Source organism: Asparagus officinalis, chromosome 1 (assembly GCF_001876935.1).
Source record: "Asparagus officinalis chromosome 1, Aspof.V1, whole genome shotgun sequence".
NCBI classification, from domain to species: domain Eukaryota; kingdom Viridiplantae; phylum Streptophyta; class Magnoliopsida; order Asparagales; family Asparagaceae; genus Asparagus; species Asparagus officinalis.
The window spans coordinates 127,080,612-127,101,285 of NC_033794.1; the positions used below are offsets into that span (position 1 = coordinate 127,080,612).

Genomic DNA, 20,674 nt, shown 5'->3' on the forward strand with positions numbered 1-20,674 from the left:
CAAACGCAGCTCCAATCGCTGCCAAGCACAGCTCTGAACGCAACTCAAATCAGCCTCTGAACGCAGCTTCAACCGCTGCCAGACGCAGCTCCAGCTGACTTCGAACGTAGTTCTATACTGCTGCCAAATGCAGCTTTCATCCGCTGCAAACGCAGCTTCCAGTCACTGCGTTCAAGCTTCTAGACACTGCGTTTGGACACATAATTCATGCCAGAACGCGGGCCTGCGTTTGACTCGTTCAAACACGAGCTGAACAGTTTCAAAACTGTTTCCCACGATCTGAGGGGATCACAACTCCACTCAGGAGTGATTTAAGGGGCGGTTACATCCCATTAGCCCCACTTAGGAGCGAATTAAGGAGGTGGTTACACCCCTTAATCCCCTATAAATAACTAAAAATCAATTCAGTTCAGGTTCGGTCTGTTGGAACTTCTTGGCAGCGAAAAGAGGATCCTTCATCCTTCGGTTGGAGCTTTGGAGATCGGCAACAAGATCTTCTTCATCCTTGGCTTATAACCGACTTTCGGTTAAATCAACTCTTTCATAGAGTTTTAAACTCGTTCAGAGTTCTCCACAACGTCAAATCGTGAGGAGAAGACTACATTCCGGTGAAACAAGACATCGGATCGTCAACGAGAAGCAAACTCGACGCGAGCATTCGAGGGAGGCATCTCATCGCCACCGTGAAGAACCCAGAATTAAACAAAGGGGAGAATCCAGATCATTCTCCTCTCTTTTGTAATCAGAAAATCCAATTGTAACTTCTTTTTACTACAAATTTTCCACAAATAAAAGATGGCGACTCTGCTGGGGACAAGCTTCTCTGACGAAGAAGTGGTGGCGCAATCCGACGTTCATCTCACTGGAACAACCGTCGAAACTCTCATGGTTGAGTTTGATCAAGCCAAGTTTGAGGAGGCTCTCTCATCCGGATCCCTTAGCCCCAAGGCTATGCGCAAGATCCACAAAGTCTCCAAGGAGACTAAAGCTCCAATTGTTGCTCCTATGCTGAAGGAAGCCTTCTCCTTCAACCAAGAATGCTCGAACAGCCCCTCCTCCGAAGGAGTGGGCTCAGCTTCGGCCAAACTCGTCCACCGAGTTGAAGGCTCTGCGTTCATGCCAAAGCGACGTTTCTCGGGTCACGAAAGGCCCATAACAGCGACCAACTCTGTCGACGACATCGCTGCAGAGACCTTAAAACAGGCCAACAAGAACGCCGCTCGACGAAGAAGAAGATCTCGACGACAAGTACAACTTTGAGAAAATCGATCCTCCAACCAACGCAAGCCTCGCGTTCGTAAGCCTAAACGCAACCATGCGCTCTGCATTTCTGTTTCAGAATGCAAGTCTCGCGTCTATGAGCCCAAACATGGGCTCTGTGTGAAGAAGACTGAACGCAACCCTCAGGGGCGCATTCCACAAAATGAACGCAACCCTCAGGGGTGCGTTCCACAAAATAAACGCAACTCTCAAAGCTGCGTTTCATCAGCAAAACCTGAAGCTCAGGCATGCGTTCAGTTGACGAAATCCAATACAGAGCCTGGTATATATCGTGGAGCACCGCCCCCTGGACCCCCGGCTCGGCTGACCGGGCAGCGAGACCCCGAATACTCTGCGTAGCGCGACTTGGTTGAGGGGCGGATATAAAAAGTCCATGGATTCAAAGTATCTCAACCAGATCCATGTTCACCAAGAGCCAGTCATGTCCAATCATAGACTGGGGGTTCCAATTCAAACCTCACGATCAGTGAGCAATTCTCCTCGAATCTTCACAATAGATTTGAGTGAGTTCATATCGAGAGAAAGACCGATGCAACAAGTCATTCCTACGGTCCTCTCGGAATATCAATGCTGCTCATATGTGGCCAAACTATTGGTGTTCGACCAATCCCAACTGCTGGTGTTCAACCAATTTACGAACGTTGCTTTACCCAACCAACGACGGCGTTCACATAAGAAGAATACTTCTGAGGATGAATACCTTAGAGTCACTTCTAACATGATCGGCAGAGGGAGATCATCAGTTCCTAGTTCCGATGAGTCAGAGAACGATCAGTCTCCTGGCTTGAAAGACTTCCTGAATAAGTCTGATGGAGTTTATCAACATACTCGGACGCGAACAGGAGCCATTCCCCCTGTCAACTATCGGAGTTTAGCCAGGGGAACCAATTCCAATGATGAACACTCAGCCATTGCAGAGTCCCAGTCATCAAGCTCTTTTGTTGAACATGAGAGCTACGCTTATATGACGGGAAACCATGAAGATCTCGCGAAGAGACTTGATGAGCAGGAGGCCATGCTCAAATCTCAGCAAGAGGCCATCAATGAACTCCTGGCCCTGTTGACTCAACTCGTCGCAGACAAGGCCAAATCTCAGAAGACAGATTCGCCACTCAGGCAAGAATCTTCCCGAAGGGAAAGAACGTCTTCGTCCCGACCTCACACAAGCAAAGGGAAGGGAAAAATGGTTGATGACACGGCTTCTGACCAAGAAGCCCACAACCTGGAATCTTCCTCTGATGAAGGAAGAGAGACGGAGTATGAGCAAAATCCTCAGTCGGCTAAAATCGAGGAATTGGAAGCCCGCCTCAATGTCATTGCTAACAGAAGCGAGCTCCAAGATGAGGGAGTTGTCAGGCCCTACCCTGCCGAATGGGACGCAGCCCCTTATCCTCCAAAATTTGAAGTCCCGACGCTACAAACTTTTGACAGCACGGGATCACCGAATCAACATATCTATCATTTCAAGTCACAGACTGGGAATGTAATATCAAACGATGCCATACTGGCTCGATTGTTCATTGGCACCCTTAAGGGAGTTGCCTTTGAATGGTTCAGGAAACTACCTGCCGGATGTATCCAAAGGTGGGCAGATTTAGAGAGACTCTTCCTGTCAAGATTTTTTGAAAAGGATACAGAAGTCTTCATCCATACCCTTCTCGCTACTAAGCAGAAGAAAAGGGAGTCCGTCAAAGCCTTCGTTAAAAGGTTCCGAACCATGGCTCTCCGGTGTTCGTCAGGTATGACACAGTCTACCTTAGTAGAGACCTGTCGACACAACCTGCAGACCAACATCCTAGCTCGAATAGAGGTTGCAGAATGCCGTTACTGGAGACAACTGATCTCTCAAGGCGAACAGGCTCAGAAGATTATTGCCAGGATCAAAGCTGAAGAACAAAGTAGCCCGCCTCAATGCCATGGCCAACAGAAGCGAGCTCCAAGACGAGGGAGTTGTCAGACCCTATCCTGCCGAATGGGATGCAGCCCCTTATCCTCCAAAATTCGAAGTCCCGACGCTACAAACTTCTGACGGCACGGGATCACCGAACCAACATATCTATCATTTCAAGTCACAGACTGGAAATGTGATATCAAACGACGCCATACTGGCTCGATTATTCATTGGCACCCTCAAGGGAGTTGCCTTTGGATGGTTCAGAAAACTGCCTGCCGGATGTATCCAAAAGTGGGCAGATCTAGATTCTTTGAAGAGAATACAGAAGTCTCCATCCATACCCTTCTTGCCACTAAGCAGAAGAAGAGGGAGTCCGTCAAAGCCTTCGTCAAGAGGTTTCGAACCATGGCTCTCCGGTGTTCGTCAGGTATGACACAGTCTACCTTAGTAGAGACCTGTCGGCACAACTTGCAGACCAACCTCCTAGCCCGAATCGGAGTTGCAGAATGTCGTTCTTGGAGACAACTAATCTCTCAAGGCGAACAGGCTCAAAAGATTATTGCCAGGATCAAAGCTGAAGAACAAAGTAGGCAAGATCAGCCTGAGCAATCGGACCCCTTCACCTGAACAATCAGACCAAGCCCAATCTTCTCAGTCAGAAGAAGATACCACGACTATTGAAGCTAATCCTCTTCAGTAGGATGGCAGGTCTAACAACTATCACGTTAACAATTACCTATGATAGTCAACCTCATTAGATAGTGGCCCATTAGGCGATGTTCCATGTCTACCCTTTTCCCCCTGCACTTGTTCAAGACTGGGGGTTGGTTTATTTGTAGTCCATTGGATTATAAGTAATAAATTTTCTGAGTTGTCATGTTCAATAGAACACCTCCGTCAACCACGAAGTCTAACAAAAGGACTATCACGTTAACCGTTACCTCTGATAGTCTAGTTTCTCCAAATTCCCTCACCAATCCTCCTTAATAGGATGGCGGGTCCATCAAAACTATCACGTTAACAGTTACCTCTGATAGTCTAGTTTCCTCCAAATTCCCCCACTAATCCTCTTCAAGTAGGATGGCGGGTCCACCAAAACTACCACGTTAACCGTCACCTCTGATAGTCTAGTTTCTCCAAATTCCCTCACCAATCCTCCTCAATAGGATGGCGGGTCCATCAAAACTATCACGTTAACAGTTACCTCTGATAGTCAAGTTTTCTCCAAATTCCCCTACCAATCCTCTTTAAGTAGGATGGCGGGTCCACAAAACTATCACGTTAACAGTTACCTCTGATAGTCAAACTTACCAGATAATGGCCTACCAGGTGATGTGCCTCTATTCCGACTTCATGGATAGTGCCTCACTAGGTGATGTGCCTTGTCTACCTCTTTTTATTCCCCTGCTAAGTCTTAATCAAGACTGGGGGTTGGTTACTTGGAATCCACAGGATTAAGAGTAACAAATCTTTCACATCGTCAAGTTAACATTACACTTCTGACGATCATCACCCCCATCAACTTATCAATTCTCTTCAATAGGATGATAGGTCCTCGAAATTGCTCAAATCGCAATCTTCCCCAGCAAGACGCTAAGTCTTCAAAATCTTGTTCAAATCACAAGCATCAAAATTCATCAATTCTGATGATAAACTCACCTAGCAAGTTTCCCCAGCGAGACGCTAATTCCTAAAATCTTGTGCAAGTCACAAGTACACATTCTCTTGTCACGTTAACACCATACCTCTGACAAATTCACTTATCAATCCTCTTCAATAGGATGATAAGTCCACAAAGTTGCTCTAATTGCAACACAAATAGTCCACAAAGTTGCTCCTATCGCAACACAATCCTGTCACGTTAATATCACACCTCTGACAACCCACTTATCAATCCTCGTCAATAGGATGATAAGTTCACAAAGTTGCTCCGATCGCAACATTCTCTTGTCACGTTAATATCAAACACCTCTGACAACAATAGGATGATAAGTCCACAAAGTTGCTCCTATCGCAACACAATCCTGTCACGTTAATATCACACCTCTGACAACCCACTTATCAATCCTCGTCAATAGGATGATAAGTTCACAAAGTTGCTCCGATCGCAACATTCTCTTGTCACGTTAATATCACACCTCTGACAATCCACTTATCAATCCTCGTCAAAAGGATGATAAGTCCACAAAGTTGCTCTGATCGCAACATTCTCTTGTCACGTTAATATCACACCTCTGACAATCCACTTATCAATCCTCGTCAAAAGGATGATAAGTCCACAAAGTTGCTCCAATCGCAACACAAATTCTGTCACGTTAACACTAAACCTCTGACAAATTCAACTTATCAATCCTCGTCAATAGGATGATAAGCCTCCAAAGTTGCTCCAATCGCAACACAAATTTCTGTCATGTTAACACCAAACATCTAACAATCCACTTATCAATCCTCGTTAATAGGATGAATACCTCTGACAATCCACTTATCAATCCTCGTCAATAGGATGATAAGTCCACAAAGTTGCTCCAATCGCAACACAAATCCTGTCACGTTAACACTAAACCTCTGACAAAACCCACTTATCAATCCTCATCAATAGGATGATAAGTCCACAAAGTTGCTCCAATCGCAACACATTCCTGTCACGTTAACAATATACCTCTGACAACAATCCACTTATCAATCCTCGTCAATAGGATGATAAGTCCACAAAGTTGCTCCAATCGCAACACCTTCCTGTCATGTTAACATCATACCTCTGACAAAATCCACTTATCGACTCTCCCCAATAGAGCGATAAGTCCTCAAAGTTGCCCTGATCGCAACATCTTCCTGTCACGTTAATATCACACCTCTGACAAAATTCACTTATCAATCTTCTTCAATAGGATGATAAGTCCTCAAAGTTGCTCCGATCGCAACATTCTCTTGTCACGTTAATATCAAACACCTCTGACAAAATCAACTTATCGACTCTCGTCAATAGAGCGATAGGTCCTCAAAGTTGCTCCGATCGCAACACTTTCCACTTATCGACTCTCATCAACGGAGCGATAGGTCCATAAAAATACTGTTAGGTTAACATCACACCTCTAACAGTCAAACCCCCCAATGAACTTGTTAATCCTTTTTCAACAAGAATAGCAAGTTGTCATTATAAAATCCCCAACGGATTAAATATTTTCTGGAATTATCCTAGTGATAATAAAGAAAATTTCTGAATTTCACTCTAAGTGAAAATTCATGCCAAGTTAATATTACACCTCTGGCGCTTCCAACTTTCTTTCAGTGTTTCAAGTAACACAGGAAGAAATAACGACAAAGTCTACGTATTCAACATCGTAGCACCAAAATCCATGCCTTTTACGCATGGGGGACTTTATCTCGATCCCTAATTAGAGATAAGCCTACGCCTAACACGCGTTGCCGGTTAGTCGTTTCCCGTGAAAATGACAAAGTCTATGTATTCAAAATCATAGCATCAAGTCTAAGAGGGTTCATTCTCTTAGCACAACGTTACATGTGGAACGGACTTAGACAATCCACATGCTAGCCCGACTCAAACGGTAGTCGGTAAAGGCTTATCAAATCCGTTGATGGCTGAGGGTTTGCCAAAAATCCTATGCACGTTTGCAGGTCCATCAGCTTAATGGATGTGAGCCGAGACTTAAAACAGATGAGCCAAAGACAAGTCTCAAAGACTTAGTCAAAAATGCACGGAAGCCACTTCCATGTCTTAAGACAAAACGCCGAGGTCACACCCGTGTTCCAAATTCAACATGCAAGGGTGAGACCCGCATCTCAAGTTCAAAATGCAGGGTCCACCCCCACATTCCAGAAGTAGGATTATGGCGCATACCTTCACACAGGTCCTACGTGGCAAATCCCTTCAACCAAGATGCCTTCGAAGCAAGTGCAGAGAACAAATCCTTTACCACAAGGAATCAACAGCTCTAAGATCAGAGTCGTTTGATAAAATTATCGACTGACTCTTGTAGGCTGTCTAAAAATCACAATAGATAGCTGATCCCCATCAAACACCGATGATAGAAGTTACAATCTGACGACTTCCAGAAGGCTACAATTTGAAGACTTTCACGTAGATCGCTGAAGGTTACAATCTGACGACCTTCACGACAACCGATGAGAGCTCTAGTTTAACAGCCTTCACCATCAACATCGAGAGTTACAATCTGAAGCTCTAATCAAACAGCCTTCATAATCAACATCGGGAGTTACAATCTGACGACTCTCATATATCAGAGAGATAAAGCAAAGATTACAAAATGACGATCTTTGCAACGCTTCGACAGAAAGAGACTACAAATCAATGGTCTCTTCAAATCAAGACGTGGAAGTCCTCCCCGCGTACCAGCATCAAGACGCATCGCGTTCATAGCCACGAACGCAGCTCAAATGCAGCTCCAAAAGTTGCAAACGCAGCTCAGATTCGGCCGCCAATGCAACTTCCAAATCGCTGTAAACGCAGCCTTCAAATGCTGTAAACGCAGGTCACATCCAGCTCCAAACGCAGGTCAGATCCGCTGCCAAACGCAGCTCAAACGCAGCTCCAATCGCTGCCCAACGCAGCTCTATACCGCTGCCCAATGCAGCTCTAATCGCTGCCCAACGCAGCTCCAATCGCTGCCCAACGCAGCTCTATACCGCTAGCTGCCAAACGCAGCTTCCAACAAAACACTGCGTCCGAGCTTCCAGACACTGCGTTTGAACGCAGAAGTTACGCCAGAATGCAGGATCTGCGTTTGACTCGTTCAAACACGAGTTGAACGGTTTCAAAACCGTTTTCCATGATTTGAGGGGATCACAACTCCACTCAGGAGTGATTTAAGGGGCGGTTACATCGCATTAGCCCCACTTATGAGCGAATTAAGGAGGTGGTTACACCCCTTAATCCCCTATAAAAGCGAGTAAACTCAACTGAGTTAAGGGTTCGATTTTTCTTGGCTTGAATCGACCATTGAGGGCTGGGTCTTTTGAGTTCGGTCTGTTGGAACTTCCTGGCTCGTCAACAGGATCCTTAGAGCATTTCTAGAGCTTTGGAGATCGGCAACAAGATCTTCTTTATCCTTGGCTTATAACCGACTTTCGGTTAAATCAACTCTTTCATAGAGTTTCAAACTCATTCAGAGTTCTCCACAACGTCAAATCGTGAGGAGAAGACTACATTCCGGTGAAACAAGACATCGGATCGTCAACGAGAAGCAAACTCGACGCGAGCATTCGAGGGAGGCAGAACTTCTTGGCTCGTCAACAGGATCCTTAGAGAATTTCTGGAGCTTGAGAGATCGGCAACAAGATCTTCTTCATCCTTGGCTTATAACCGACTTTCGGTTAAATCAACTCTTTCATAGAGTTTTAAACTCGTTCAGAGTTCTCTACAACGTCAAATCGTGAGGAGAAGACCACGTTCCAGTGAAATAAGATATCGTATCGTCAACGAGAAGCAAACTCGACGCGAGCATTCGAGGGAGGCATCTCATCGCCACCGTGAAGAACCCAGAATTAAACAAAGGGGAGAATCCAGATCATTCTCCTCTCTTTTGTAATCAGGAAATCCAATTGTAATCGAGATCAAAGGAATACAAATCAATTTTCCTTTATTTTTTTTTACTGCAAATTTTCCAACAAACAAAAGATTGTTGGAACTTCCTGGCTCGTCAACAGGATCCTTAGAGCATTTCTGGAGCTTTGGAGATCGGCAACAAGATCTTCTTTATCCTTGGCTTATAACCGACTTTCGGTTAAATCAACTCTTTCATAGAGTTTCAAACTCATTCAGAGTTCTCCACAACGTCAAATCGTGAGGAGAAGACTACATTCCGGTGAAACAAGACATCGGATCGTCAACGAGAAGCAAACTCGACGCGAGCATTCGAGGGAGGCATCTCATCGCCACCGTGAAGAACCCAGAATTAAACAAAGGGGAGAATCCAGATCATTCTCCTCTCTTTTGTAATCAGGAAATCCAATTGTAATCGAGATCAAAGGAATACAAATCAATTTTCCTTTATTTTTTTTTACTGCAAATTTTCCAACAAACAGCCGTCGCTCCCCGTCTCACCCTCGACTACGCCGGAGTTCGCCGCTGTGCATGCCACTTTTGAACCCTATAGTATGATAGGACGGAGGATGATGACCAAGAGAAAAGAGTGCATGATGCCCAAGAAAAATGAAAATGAAGAGGCTGCAGGCACAAAGCCACTCTTTTTTTTTTGGAATTTAATGAGAAGCCACTGCTTGTTAAGAAGATTGTTAGTCAAGATGGCGAAGAGATGCCTGTTGGGTTTAAAATTTTAAGAGGTGATCTTGGTGCTGGAGCTGAGGAAAGAGATGGCGAAGCTTTTTTTGATAAATTTGATGTTGGTATTCTTATCTTTACTTGGATTTTGTCATGGAGTATTCTCCCTAAAGAAATGTTGAATGCCTTAACTTGCAGGAATTTGATGCTAAAATTTGATGTTGGTATTCTTATCTTCGCTTGGATTTCGTGTTCGTGTTAGTTCTAACTCAATTCATGTTAGCTCTAAATAGTTAGTTCTAATTTAGAACTAACAAGAACTGAGTTAGAACTAACAGGAACTGAGTTAGAACTAACATAAACCCAGTTAGACCTAACATGAGTTAGAACTAATTGGAAAGCTGGAGTCATGCTCAAGCCGTGAAATCCTTGCCGTGTTGTTAACAACGTCGACACGATCACTGAATTCACTATATTCTTTTGATAATTAATTCACTAATCAATGCATAATGCGCATTTGGGAGTTTGCAGCATCTGCAGAAAGCTTTCTTGTGCCATTCCGTAACTATCACAATCCTGTGATTTGTTGTAATTATTTATTGTTAGGTACTTGTTTAGTTGGAGCCCACGGTACCCAAATGAGAGAGGCGCACGGAGAGTGGTTAAAATTAGAATTAATGGGGTTAAAATTAGAACTAACTTGTTATAACATAAAACTAACTTAGTATAAAATAGAACTAACTTGGTATAAAATAAAACTAACGTGGTATAAAATAGAACTAACTTAGTATAAAAATAAAACTAACTGTGTAGCATGTTAGTTCTAATCTGCACAATGTTAGTTCTATTCTGTAGCGTGTTAGTTCTAATCTGTAGCGTGTTAGTTCTATTCTGTAGCGTGTTAGTTCTAATCTACACAGTGTTAGTTCTATTCTGTAGCGTGTTAGTTCTAATTTGCACAGTGTTAGTTCTATTCTATAGCGTGTTAGTTCTATTTTATACCGCGTTAGTTCTAATTTATGCCAAGTTAGTTCTAATTTATACCACGTTAGTTCTATTTTATACTGCGTTAGTTCTAATTTATATCACGTTAGTTCTATTTTATACCACGTTAGTTCTAATTTATACCAAGTTAGTTCTAATTTATACCACGTTAGTTCTATTTTATACCGCGTTAGTTCCAATTTATACCAAGTTAGTTCTATTTTATACCACGCTAGTTCTAATTTTAACCATATTAGTTCTAATTTATAACAAGTTAGTTCTAATTTATAACAAATTAGTTCTAGTTTTAACCACGTTAGTTCTAATTTATACCACATTAGTTCTAATTTATATCAAGTTAGTTCTAATTTATACAATGTTAGTTCTATTTTATACCAAGTTAGTTCTATTTTATACCACGTTAGTTCTAATTTTAACCATATTAGTTCTAATTTATAACAAGTTAGTTCTAATTTATAACAAATTAGTTCTAATTTTAACCACGTTAGTTCTAATTTATACCACGTTAGTTCTAATTTATACCAAGTTAGTTCTAATTTATACAATATTAGTTCTATTTTATACAAAGTTAGTTCTAATTTATACAATGATAGTTATGAAATGGCACAAGAAAGCTTTCTGCAGATGTTGCAAACTCCTAAATGCGCATTATGCATTGATTAGTGAATTAATTATCGAAAGAATATGGTGATTTCAGTGATCGTGTCGACGTTGTTAACAACACGACAAGGATTTGCAAGGAGCAAAGAGAGGAACAGCCGTGATACAACAGGATTTGGGCGTCGATTTTTGGTATAATGCTCCATCGGTTTGGATACCTATTATACGGGTTATGGAGCCAACTTATATGCAAATCAAATTATTTCGTAACTATCATTGTATAAATTAGAACTAATATGGTTAAAATTAGAACTAACGTGGTATAAATTAGAACTAATATGGTTAAAATTAGAACTAACGTGGTATAAAATAGAACTAACTTGGTATAAATTAGAACTAACGCGGTATAAAATAGAACTAACGTGTGGTATAAATTAGAACTAACTTGGTATAAATTAGAACTAACGTGGTATAAAATAGAACTAACGTGGTATAAATTAGAACTAACGCAGTATAAAATAGAACTAACGTGGTATAAATTAGAACTAACTTGGTATACATTAGAACTAACGCGGTATAAAATAGAACTATAACACGCTACAGAATAGAACTAACACTGTGCAGATTAGAACTAACACGCTAGGAATAGAACTAACACTGTGCAGATTAGAACTAACATGCTACAGAATAGAACTAACACTGTGCAGATTAGAACTAACACGCTACAGAATAGAACTAACACTGTGCAGATTAGAACTAACACGCTACAGATTAGAACTAACACGCTACAGAATAGAACTAACACTGTGCAGATTAGAAGTAACACTGTGCAGATTAGAACTAACACGCTACAGAATAGAACTAATACTGTGTAGATTAGAACTAACATGCTACAGAGTTAGTTCTATTTTATACCACGTTAGTTCTATTTTATACCACGTTAGTTCTATTTTATACCAAGTTAGTTCTATTTTATACTAAGTTAGTTTTATGTTATAACAAGTTAGTTCTAATTTTAACCCCATTAGTTCTAATTTTAACCACTCTCTGTGCAGATTAGAACTAACACGCTACAGAATAAAACTAGCACTGTGCAGATTAGAACTAACACTGTGCAGATTAGAACTAACATGCTACAGAATAGAACTAACACTGTGCAGATTAGAACTAACACGCTACAGAATAGAACTAATACTGTGTAGATTAGAACTAACATGCTACAGAGTTAGTTCTATTTTATACCACGTTAGTTCTATTTTATACCAAGTTAGTTCTATTTTATACTAAGTTAGTTTTATGTTATAACAAGTTAGTTCTAATTTTAACCCCATTAGTTCTAATTTTAACCACTCTCTGTGCGCCTCTCTCATTTGGGTACCGTGGGCCAACCAAACAAGTACCTAACAACAAATAATTACAACAAATCACAGGATTATGATAGTTACGGAATGGCACAAGAAAGCTTTCTGCAGATGCTGCAAACTCCCAAATGCGCATTATGCATTGATTAGTGAATTAATTATCGAAAGAATATTGTGATTTCAGTGATCGTGTCGATGTTGTTAACAACACGGCAAGGATTTCACGGCTTGAGCATGACTCCAGCTTTCCAATTAGTTCTAACTCATGTTAGGTCTAACTGGGTTTATGTTAGTTCTAACTCAGTTCCTGTTAGTTCTAACTCAGTTCTTGTTAGTTCTAAATTAGAACTAACTATTTAGAGCTAACATGAACTGAGTTAGAACTAACACGAACACGAAATCCAAGCGAAGATAAGAATACCAACATCAAATTTTAGCATCAAATTCCTGCAAGTTAAGGCATTCAACATTTCTTCAGGGAGAATACTCCATGACAAAATGCAAGCAAAAATAAGAATACCAACATCAAATTTATCAAAAAAAGCTTCGCCATCTCCTTCCTCAGCTTTAGCACCAAGATCACCTCTTAAAATTTCAAACCCAACAGGCATCTCTTCGCCATCTTGACTAACAATCTTCTTAACAAGCAGTGGCTTCACATCAAATTCCAAAAAAAAAGAGTGGCCTTGTGCCTGCAGCCCATTTATTTTCATTTTTCTTGGGCATCATGCACTCTTTTCTCTTGGTCATCCTCCTCCGGCCTATCATACTATAGGGTTTAAAAGTGGCAGGCGCAGCGGCGAACTCCGACGTAGTCGAGGGCGAGACGGGGAGCGACGACGAGCTACCGCGACGAGGTCGGGCGGAGGAGAGGAGGGGAGGCGAACTCGGGGGAGGCTTGGGTGCCTGGGCGGAGGTGGCGACGGCGAGGAGGACGAGGGCCAGGGCGACGAGCTTAAAAAAGCCATTGTTTAGAGAGAGAGAGAGAGAGAGAGAGAGAGAGAGAGAGAGAACTGGGTTTGAAGGATTGAGAAGAGGGGATAAGGTTATTTTGGGGATTTTAGCTTAGTTGGCATGTAATAATTGTTAAAAAGGGGCTGCAGCACAAAATGTCACACTTCAAGGGGCTAAACCACATGGGGGAAACTAGGAGGGGCTGCAGCACATGAAGTTTCTGTTTTTGGGGCCTGGACACATTTTTCCCTTGATTTAATTATTGTATATTTAAAACTAGATTCATATCTACTACTCTATACTTAAATAAAGATCCAAGTGTTGATATATTTGATTTAGAAATTATATCTACTCTTGTATACTTAAAAAATGATCCAAGTTTTAATACATTTGATTTGCTTTAGTGTTTATGATACAGTAAAATACTGTAGTATGAATAGTAACTTTAAGTATAGAATCGATTTACAGTTTATGCTACAGTAAATTACGGTAGCACGAACAATGCCTTCTAGGGAGAGGACCAGATTTGATTCACTGTTAATGCTACAGTTTTTACTATAGCATGAACAGTATTCTTTAAATTCTCATTTAAATATAGAAAAGTAGATGCATGGAATTAGCGACAAAGAGTAAAAATCTTGGAAAGCATCGAATAATACCGTAAGTGACTTCTGCCAGATTCTCATGAGATGACCTTTTTTGATAGTTTATTAGGCATGATCTATTTCTCGATTAGCTAGATTTTGGATAACAAAGCAACTAAAACAAAAGTATGGACATATTTGGTTATCAGTTATCGTTTGGTTTCAGGGTTATTTAGTTGGCAATCCGAGGACTGGTGAAGCTGTTGATTTCAATTCTCGGGTCGAATTTGCACATGCAATGAGCATTATTTCAGATGAACTCTATGAGGTATTTGTCACTAAGGGGGTGTTTGGCAATTCGAAAGTGAATTTAAAATATATAAGTTACTTTTTTTGCAAATGACTTTTACATCTCATATTAGCACGCAAGTGAAATACAATGTTTGTTTAAAAAATTAAATTATTATCGAAAGTACAATGTGAAGATGACGTGGCAAAATAAGATTAATTAGAAAGTATACAATGTGAAGATGACGTGGCAAAATAAGATTAATTAGAAAGTATAATTAAAATCATTTAACTAAATTAGTTACTTTTTTTGTCACTTCCATGTCACTTCACCACTTTTTTAGGGAAAGTTAAAATTGCATTAAATCATACGTGGCAACTTTCTTGTATCCCACTTTCATAACCACTTACATGCAAACAAACACATAAATCGTTAAATGAAAGTAACTTTCTCACTTTCATCTTTCACTTGCATGCAAACAAACACCCCCTAATGCAAAGAGAAATGTAGTCATAATTCCACCTATCAAACTCTCAAAACATGTATCGTCCTTTGTATATCATCTTTTTATTAATATATAATCTTGCTTGTCAGGTGATACAGAAATGTTGTGGAGGAGAGGATTACAGTAATCCTAATCCCCTCAACTTAATATGCACCTCAGCGCTTGATAGATTTGAGACGGTGAGCGTCTTGTACGGTCAAATCTGCGTCTTGTCAAGTAGTAATTCATTTCTCATGTATGCAGATCAGAGTCGAACTATACAGAGACTTTATTTTGGATCCCAAATGTCCTAAAGATTATCCTCAAAGAAAACAAGCGTTTGGTGGTAGGCATTTACAGGAGAAGCATTCAAAGATCCTCCCACCGCAAGAAGTATTTCCTGATTTGAAGTGTAGAGTAAGTGAAATAACTTTTTTTCACGATTATTAAATTGGGTTGCTTATCGGAAATCACTCATAACTTGGCGCCATTTCACATTACCATCCTTAATTACCTGAGTTTCAGAAAAAACCACCCCTATGTACCACATTCCATCAACATATAACCACTCATGCCTTTTTCAATCTAATTTTCCATCCGAAAAATCTATGGTTTGATGGAACCTCTTAGCCTCTATTTCGAGCATTTGCCTATTTTTTTGATATTGTTTAGTAACAAACACTATATTGTGGTGGATAATACTTCATATTCTTGTGATTGTGTAATATTTGATGTTGTGGTTACATCAATGGTGCCACTGAAAAATTTCTACGGGTATAGTTACTTCAATATTTTGGCTTTGTTTTGTCACAAACGAGACTAACACAAGGTATAAAATCTTGGGATATCAAGGGGGTAACATGAAAGAGAACTAAGTTCGGGGTGGCTACCTTTCAAAACTGCTATCAAATACATCACATACTCTTTTCAATTAGCACCAACTTCATCATTTACTAATATGGCAGAACATTTTTTGCAGACGTATCCTTATTTTCTATCCTACTTTTGGGCAAATGATTACAACACCAGAGAGGCCCTCCATGTCAAGAAGGTGCGTCAAAAATCATGGTTTTGAACTTATTTGTTTATTTGGCTATGTAGACAACTGATATATGAAAACTAACATGATGTGATGCACATTGATAGGTTGCTATAAACTTCAAGTCGTTCATCTATTATAATCTTTTAAAAGAATATTGATATATAAAATTTTCTCTTTTCTTTTCTTTTCTTTTTTTAGGTAGATGAAATTTTTTTTATTAACCAACTGGAAAATTGCGTACACGCTCTCGAAGGCATCCCTAGTAATTAAAGCCATGCTTAAAAACAAAGAAGCAAAAGGACATCAAAATTGAGGATCAATTACAATTCATCCCAACTTCTAATGCAAGGAAATTATGCTATCTGTTGAAAACTTCAACAGTTCCTCTTCCAAAAGTGATACATTGTTGCCGCTAAAGAGGACAAAGGAAATTCCAACCTTCAAGGACTTACGCCTCCTCCATTGATACAACCATTCAATCTATGGGATCCCTTTCTATCTGCAACCACTCCATTATTTTCTTCCAAACAAATGCAGCAAATGGACAAATGAAAAATAAATGATCAAAATCCCCCACGCCATGATTGTAGAGCCCACAAGCACTCTTCTGTGACACTTCAAATTTGACATGTCTCTCCTGCAGAAGTAATCCATCCATGTGAAAACCACGATTAGTGTCGTTAGGAAAAAAAAAATTTCTGCGAAAGATGTTGAGTGTTGAAGGGGGTTTCCTAAGTGCTCCAATACTTAAAGGAGGGTTTTGTGACAGTTTGAAAGTTAAGGGGGTCATCGGAGGAAAACCCAAACTTCAGAGTGATTTTCTAAAATTTATTCACCGATGCCCATCCCGCAATTCAAAGTTCGAACCAAGAAACCAGTGATTAGTGACATATGTTGAGAGCTATACATTTGCAACCCATGACTAGTAACATATACTAAGAATCAAGACATTTGGCATAGTTACCTCAATCAATACAGGAGCATAAGCTAATATTTCATGTTGAGCAGTAACCTTTGACAAGCACAAACGGCTACACAAATTTAAACTCAACCTAGGCTGTTTTGCATCCAAATAGGGAAAGCTCGGCTATCAGATTTCTCCACGCTAAGATCATCAAACCGTGGCCTTAACAAAATAGGTCTACTACCATAACACCAAGCTCCTTCGGTAAGAAAACTCTCTCTCTCTCTCTCTACTTCTTCTTTTTCAAGTTGAAATAAGCAAATCTCAGATTTGGAGAGCATAATCTTCAGCAATGCAATGTTCTTCCAAAGTTGTCCCACACAGTGCGCCATGGCCGTACACCTAACATCCAAAGCCTAAAACATGACCACCCACAGAAGATTGCCATGGTTTTTCCCCATTTTCCCGTTCTTCCTCATTAATGAATAGATAATTAGCTGGAGGAGGAGGAGGAGGAGGAGGAGGAGGGAAAATCTCCGCTTAGCCTCTACTGAACCATCCTGTTCAATCTAATCCTCTCAGCACTACGCACTCCACTCACCAAACCAATCACTTCATCTTCACCATCAACTTCATCATCCCATCAGCTGGCCGGAAGCCCTAGTAGGACAAACCCATCCCCAAATTAGGTCTTAGGTCGAAAAGGAATCTCAGTCAAGGTTTGTATGTGCTAACAAAATTGTTGAGTGGTAATAACTAGGCTAGCAGTTAAACCCCATGTAGTACATTGTATCTGCAACTAACTCTGTAACCTTATACATGTTGAGGAATTTTAGTCTCCCCGCCTACTACGATCTGCGCAACTCGGAAGCCAACCCACAATCAACAAGATGTAAAACAACCACAATCAAGAAGAAAGAATACCGAGATTTATGTGGTTCGGTCGACCAACTTCGACCTACGTCCACGAGCAACAATACGAGAAATCCACTATGTATCAGGGAGAACTACAAGAGGAACCACTTAACTCTCGTCTCTTAATCTCTTAACCTTACATACATAATCTACTCTCATATTATCTCCAAAACTCTCTCCTTACAATCTTTTGAACGGACAAAGACTGCGAAACCCTCTCCCAATGATGTAATCTTTTGCACGGACAAAGACTACGAAACCACCGCCTCTCGCACAATATTTTTGAATCAGGCTACGCCCTCTGCTTACCCTAGATTACAAGAATATTGACTCTCTCTCCTCTGTTTGGTTTTTCCTCCAACAATAGAAGAATATATATAGGGAAACCAAAACCCTATCTCTAGCCTAACTTCCTAATTAGAACATGATTCAAACTCCTAATCATAATGAGACCCAATCTCCTAATCATGATAAATCTCTAACCCTATCTAATTCCCATAAAGTTATACAAAGAATCAAAGACACAACCCTAATAATACAATGATTTATAAACTTAATTTCTTCACAAAATATTTCTAACTTTCATGAGAAGCAGGGAACTGTGAAAGAATGGGTTAGGTGCAATTATAGCCTTGCTTATACCCAGAACGTCCAAAGCTCAGTAGCATATCATCTCAATCTGACCATGAAAGGATACCGAGCATTGGTATACAGGTAAAACTATAGGCTGCATAATGCATAATAACTTTAATCTATGGCCATTTACCGCATTCTTTCGATCTGCACAGTGGCGATCACGACATGGCTATACCATTTATGGGTACACAAGCGTGGATTCGATCTCTCAACTATTCTATTCTCGATGATTGGCGCTCTTGGCATGTGGATGGCCAAGTTGCTGGGTATATAAATTCTCCCTAGCAATCACATGAACTTGAGATCTCAAATTATGACTTCTACTATTGTTTTTTTTTCTCCTTTTTTCCCTTGCTTATCAGATACACGAGGAAGTACTCTCATAATTTGACATTTGCAACAGTAAAGGTAATTAAGGAGTTTGTGTTTATCGATTGCAGATTAAATTTGAATTCTTATGAAGAGTTCGTGTCTCTTTGGTAATGCAGAATGCTGGTCACACGGCCCCGGAGTACCAACCCAAGAATTGCCTGATTATGTTTGATAACTGGATTTCTTACGGGTCTCTATGATATGCTCCCAAATGATATGGATGAAGAAATGTGTAACTGTCGTTTATAAATTTAAATTTCTTCCATATGAAATTTATGTACTCTTAATACTCGTGTGGAAACAAACATTGGGAATAAAATTAAAATCTCCTTTCTTTTTATTTTGTTAAATTTTTTTCTGACTAACTTAAGCATAATACACGCAGCTTGCTCACTGTAGTAAATTATATACTATGGCATCTACCTCTATGATCTGTTTCAATATATCTTCCGTGAATTATTTTAAATTCTCTTATTGTAAACTAAAATAGATTTGTTTGTTTTAGTAAAGTATCATGAATTTTTCTAAAAGACATAATTTTAAAATGGATCAATTTATCACTTAATTAGAAAAATAGACTGGAAAAAATATTTAATTAGCAAAATATCAGCTCCCAAAACAACTACTCTGCACCCACGCAAGCTTCTAAACCGCAAACCAGAACGTCTCAGCCAATATCAGACCTTCACCTATGATGCAACAAATTGCAATTCCTCACCCACAACTAATTATAACTTCACCTAAGCTATGGGTGGGCGTGGGCCGGACCGGTTCGGCCTGGCCCTTTTTCTGATCCCTGATGTGGGATTGGACCCAGCCCGGCCCACGACTTGCCTAGGGGCGGGCAGAGTCCGACCCAGCCCACGACCCACGGGTCAAGGGTCGACCCGTGGGTTTTAACTTTTTTTCTTTTTTATTTTTAATTTACAAATCTTTTTTTTAAGCAAAAAATAGGGTGAGGTACCCTACTCAATACTATATTGATATATAAAATAATAAATGTAAAAAACCATACAAAAATAGGAGTGATTCAAAACCGACAGAAGCTGTATGGGGTGAGGAGCGGATCTAGTCGTCACCCACTCACAGACAGCTTCCACGTTTTCAAAACTCCCAAGGCATAAACCAAAAGTATATGATGCCCTTGCAGCTAAAAACCAAACTGAGTCAACAAATGCCTAAAACATAGAGTATCCGACTAGTAGAAAAACTACAGAAACTGGAAGAACTGAGATTGGCTCTGTAGAAGAAGAGTTGCCAGCAGGGGTGCATTCGGTTCGGGTATGGTTCAGATATGATCCTTATCATACCCATAACCACTTTCTGAAAATGGATACGGATACGGTTCGGATATTCATCGGTAAGGAAAAAACATTACCACATCCGCATTAAACGGAAACGGATACAGTTCAGATATTAGAGGTTCAGATATGGTTCGGATACGGATACTAACCGGATATTTGGGAAATAGATATGAATAGGATATGACAAAAAATACATATGATTTTAATAACTTGCAAAGTAAGATAAGTAAGACAAGTTACCTCAAGAGTTTGTTGCTATTCTGTATGACAAACCTCAGAACACCATAGCAAGCCCTAAACAAAAAATAAAAATATTGAATATCATAACTAAAATGTGATAATCAACAACTACAACTAACCTCACAAACTATAACTTTTCCCCCTTTTTCTCAGATTTTTCCTCTGTTTTATTAGAAGACTCTTCTACTGCAGGTTCAATGACCGGTTCAAAGGGGGGTTCGACTGTGGGTTCTTCATTAGAAGCTTGAACTGATGGATTAGTCGACATGATTCTAATACCTATTCATTAAAATTTATAAACTTAATCAAATAAAAAAATATAATGATGCTAATTACAATTATATATGCAACTAAAAACAATTAGAACTAATAGGTTAGGAATTTTTATCAAATAAATTAGGATTTTTCAATTCAGTCAACAAATGTTAAAAATTAGGGCTTTTATCAACAATTAGAATTCACCTTAGTGATATACCAAATTGAGGAGGAGACGAGGAGGTTGGATGTCGTCATCGCATCGTCGATGGTCGTCGTCGCGTCGATCAAGATG

General features: G+C 40.1%; 1 protein-coding gene across 3 annotated transcripts in view; it reads left to right on the forward strand.

The window, feature by feature from the left end:
- Nucleotides 1-18,886, forward strand: part of LOC109844440 (serine carboxypeptidase-like 18) — a 39,037-nt gene extending 20,151 nt beyond the window's left edge. Inside the window, exons 7-13 of one of the 3 annotated variants that reach the window (XM_020413473.1) lie at nucleotides 14,165-14,266; nucleotides 14,976-15,128; nucleotides 15,691-15,762; nucleotides 18,168-18,286; nucleotides 18,361-18,474; nucleotides 18,571-18,616; nucleotides 18,697-18,886. In XM_020413473.1, coding sequence (XP_020269062.1) covers nucleotides 14,165-14,266; nucleotides 14,976-15,128; nucleotides 15,691-15,762; nucleotides 18,168-18,286; nucleotides 18,361-18,474; nucleotides 18,571-18,616; nucleotides 18,697-18,780 — 690 coding nt within the window. In that variant the 3' untranslated portion in view covers nucleotides 18,781-18,886. Of the gene's footprint in view, nucleotides 1-14,164; nucleotides 14,267-14,975; nucleotides 15,129-15,690; nucleotides 15,763-18,167; nucleotides 18,287-18,360; nucleotides 18,475-18,570; nucleotides 18,617-18,648 lie in introns of all 3 variants that reach the window. The other 2 variants (XM_020413491.1, XM_020413483.1) reach the window with 2 other exon arrangements.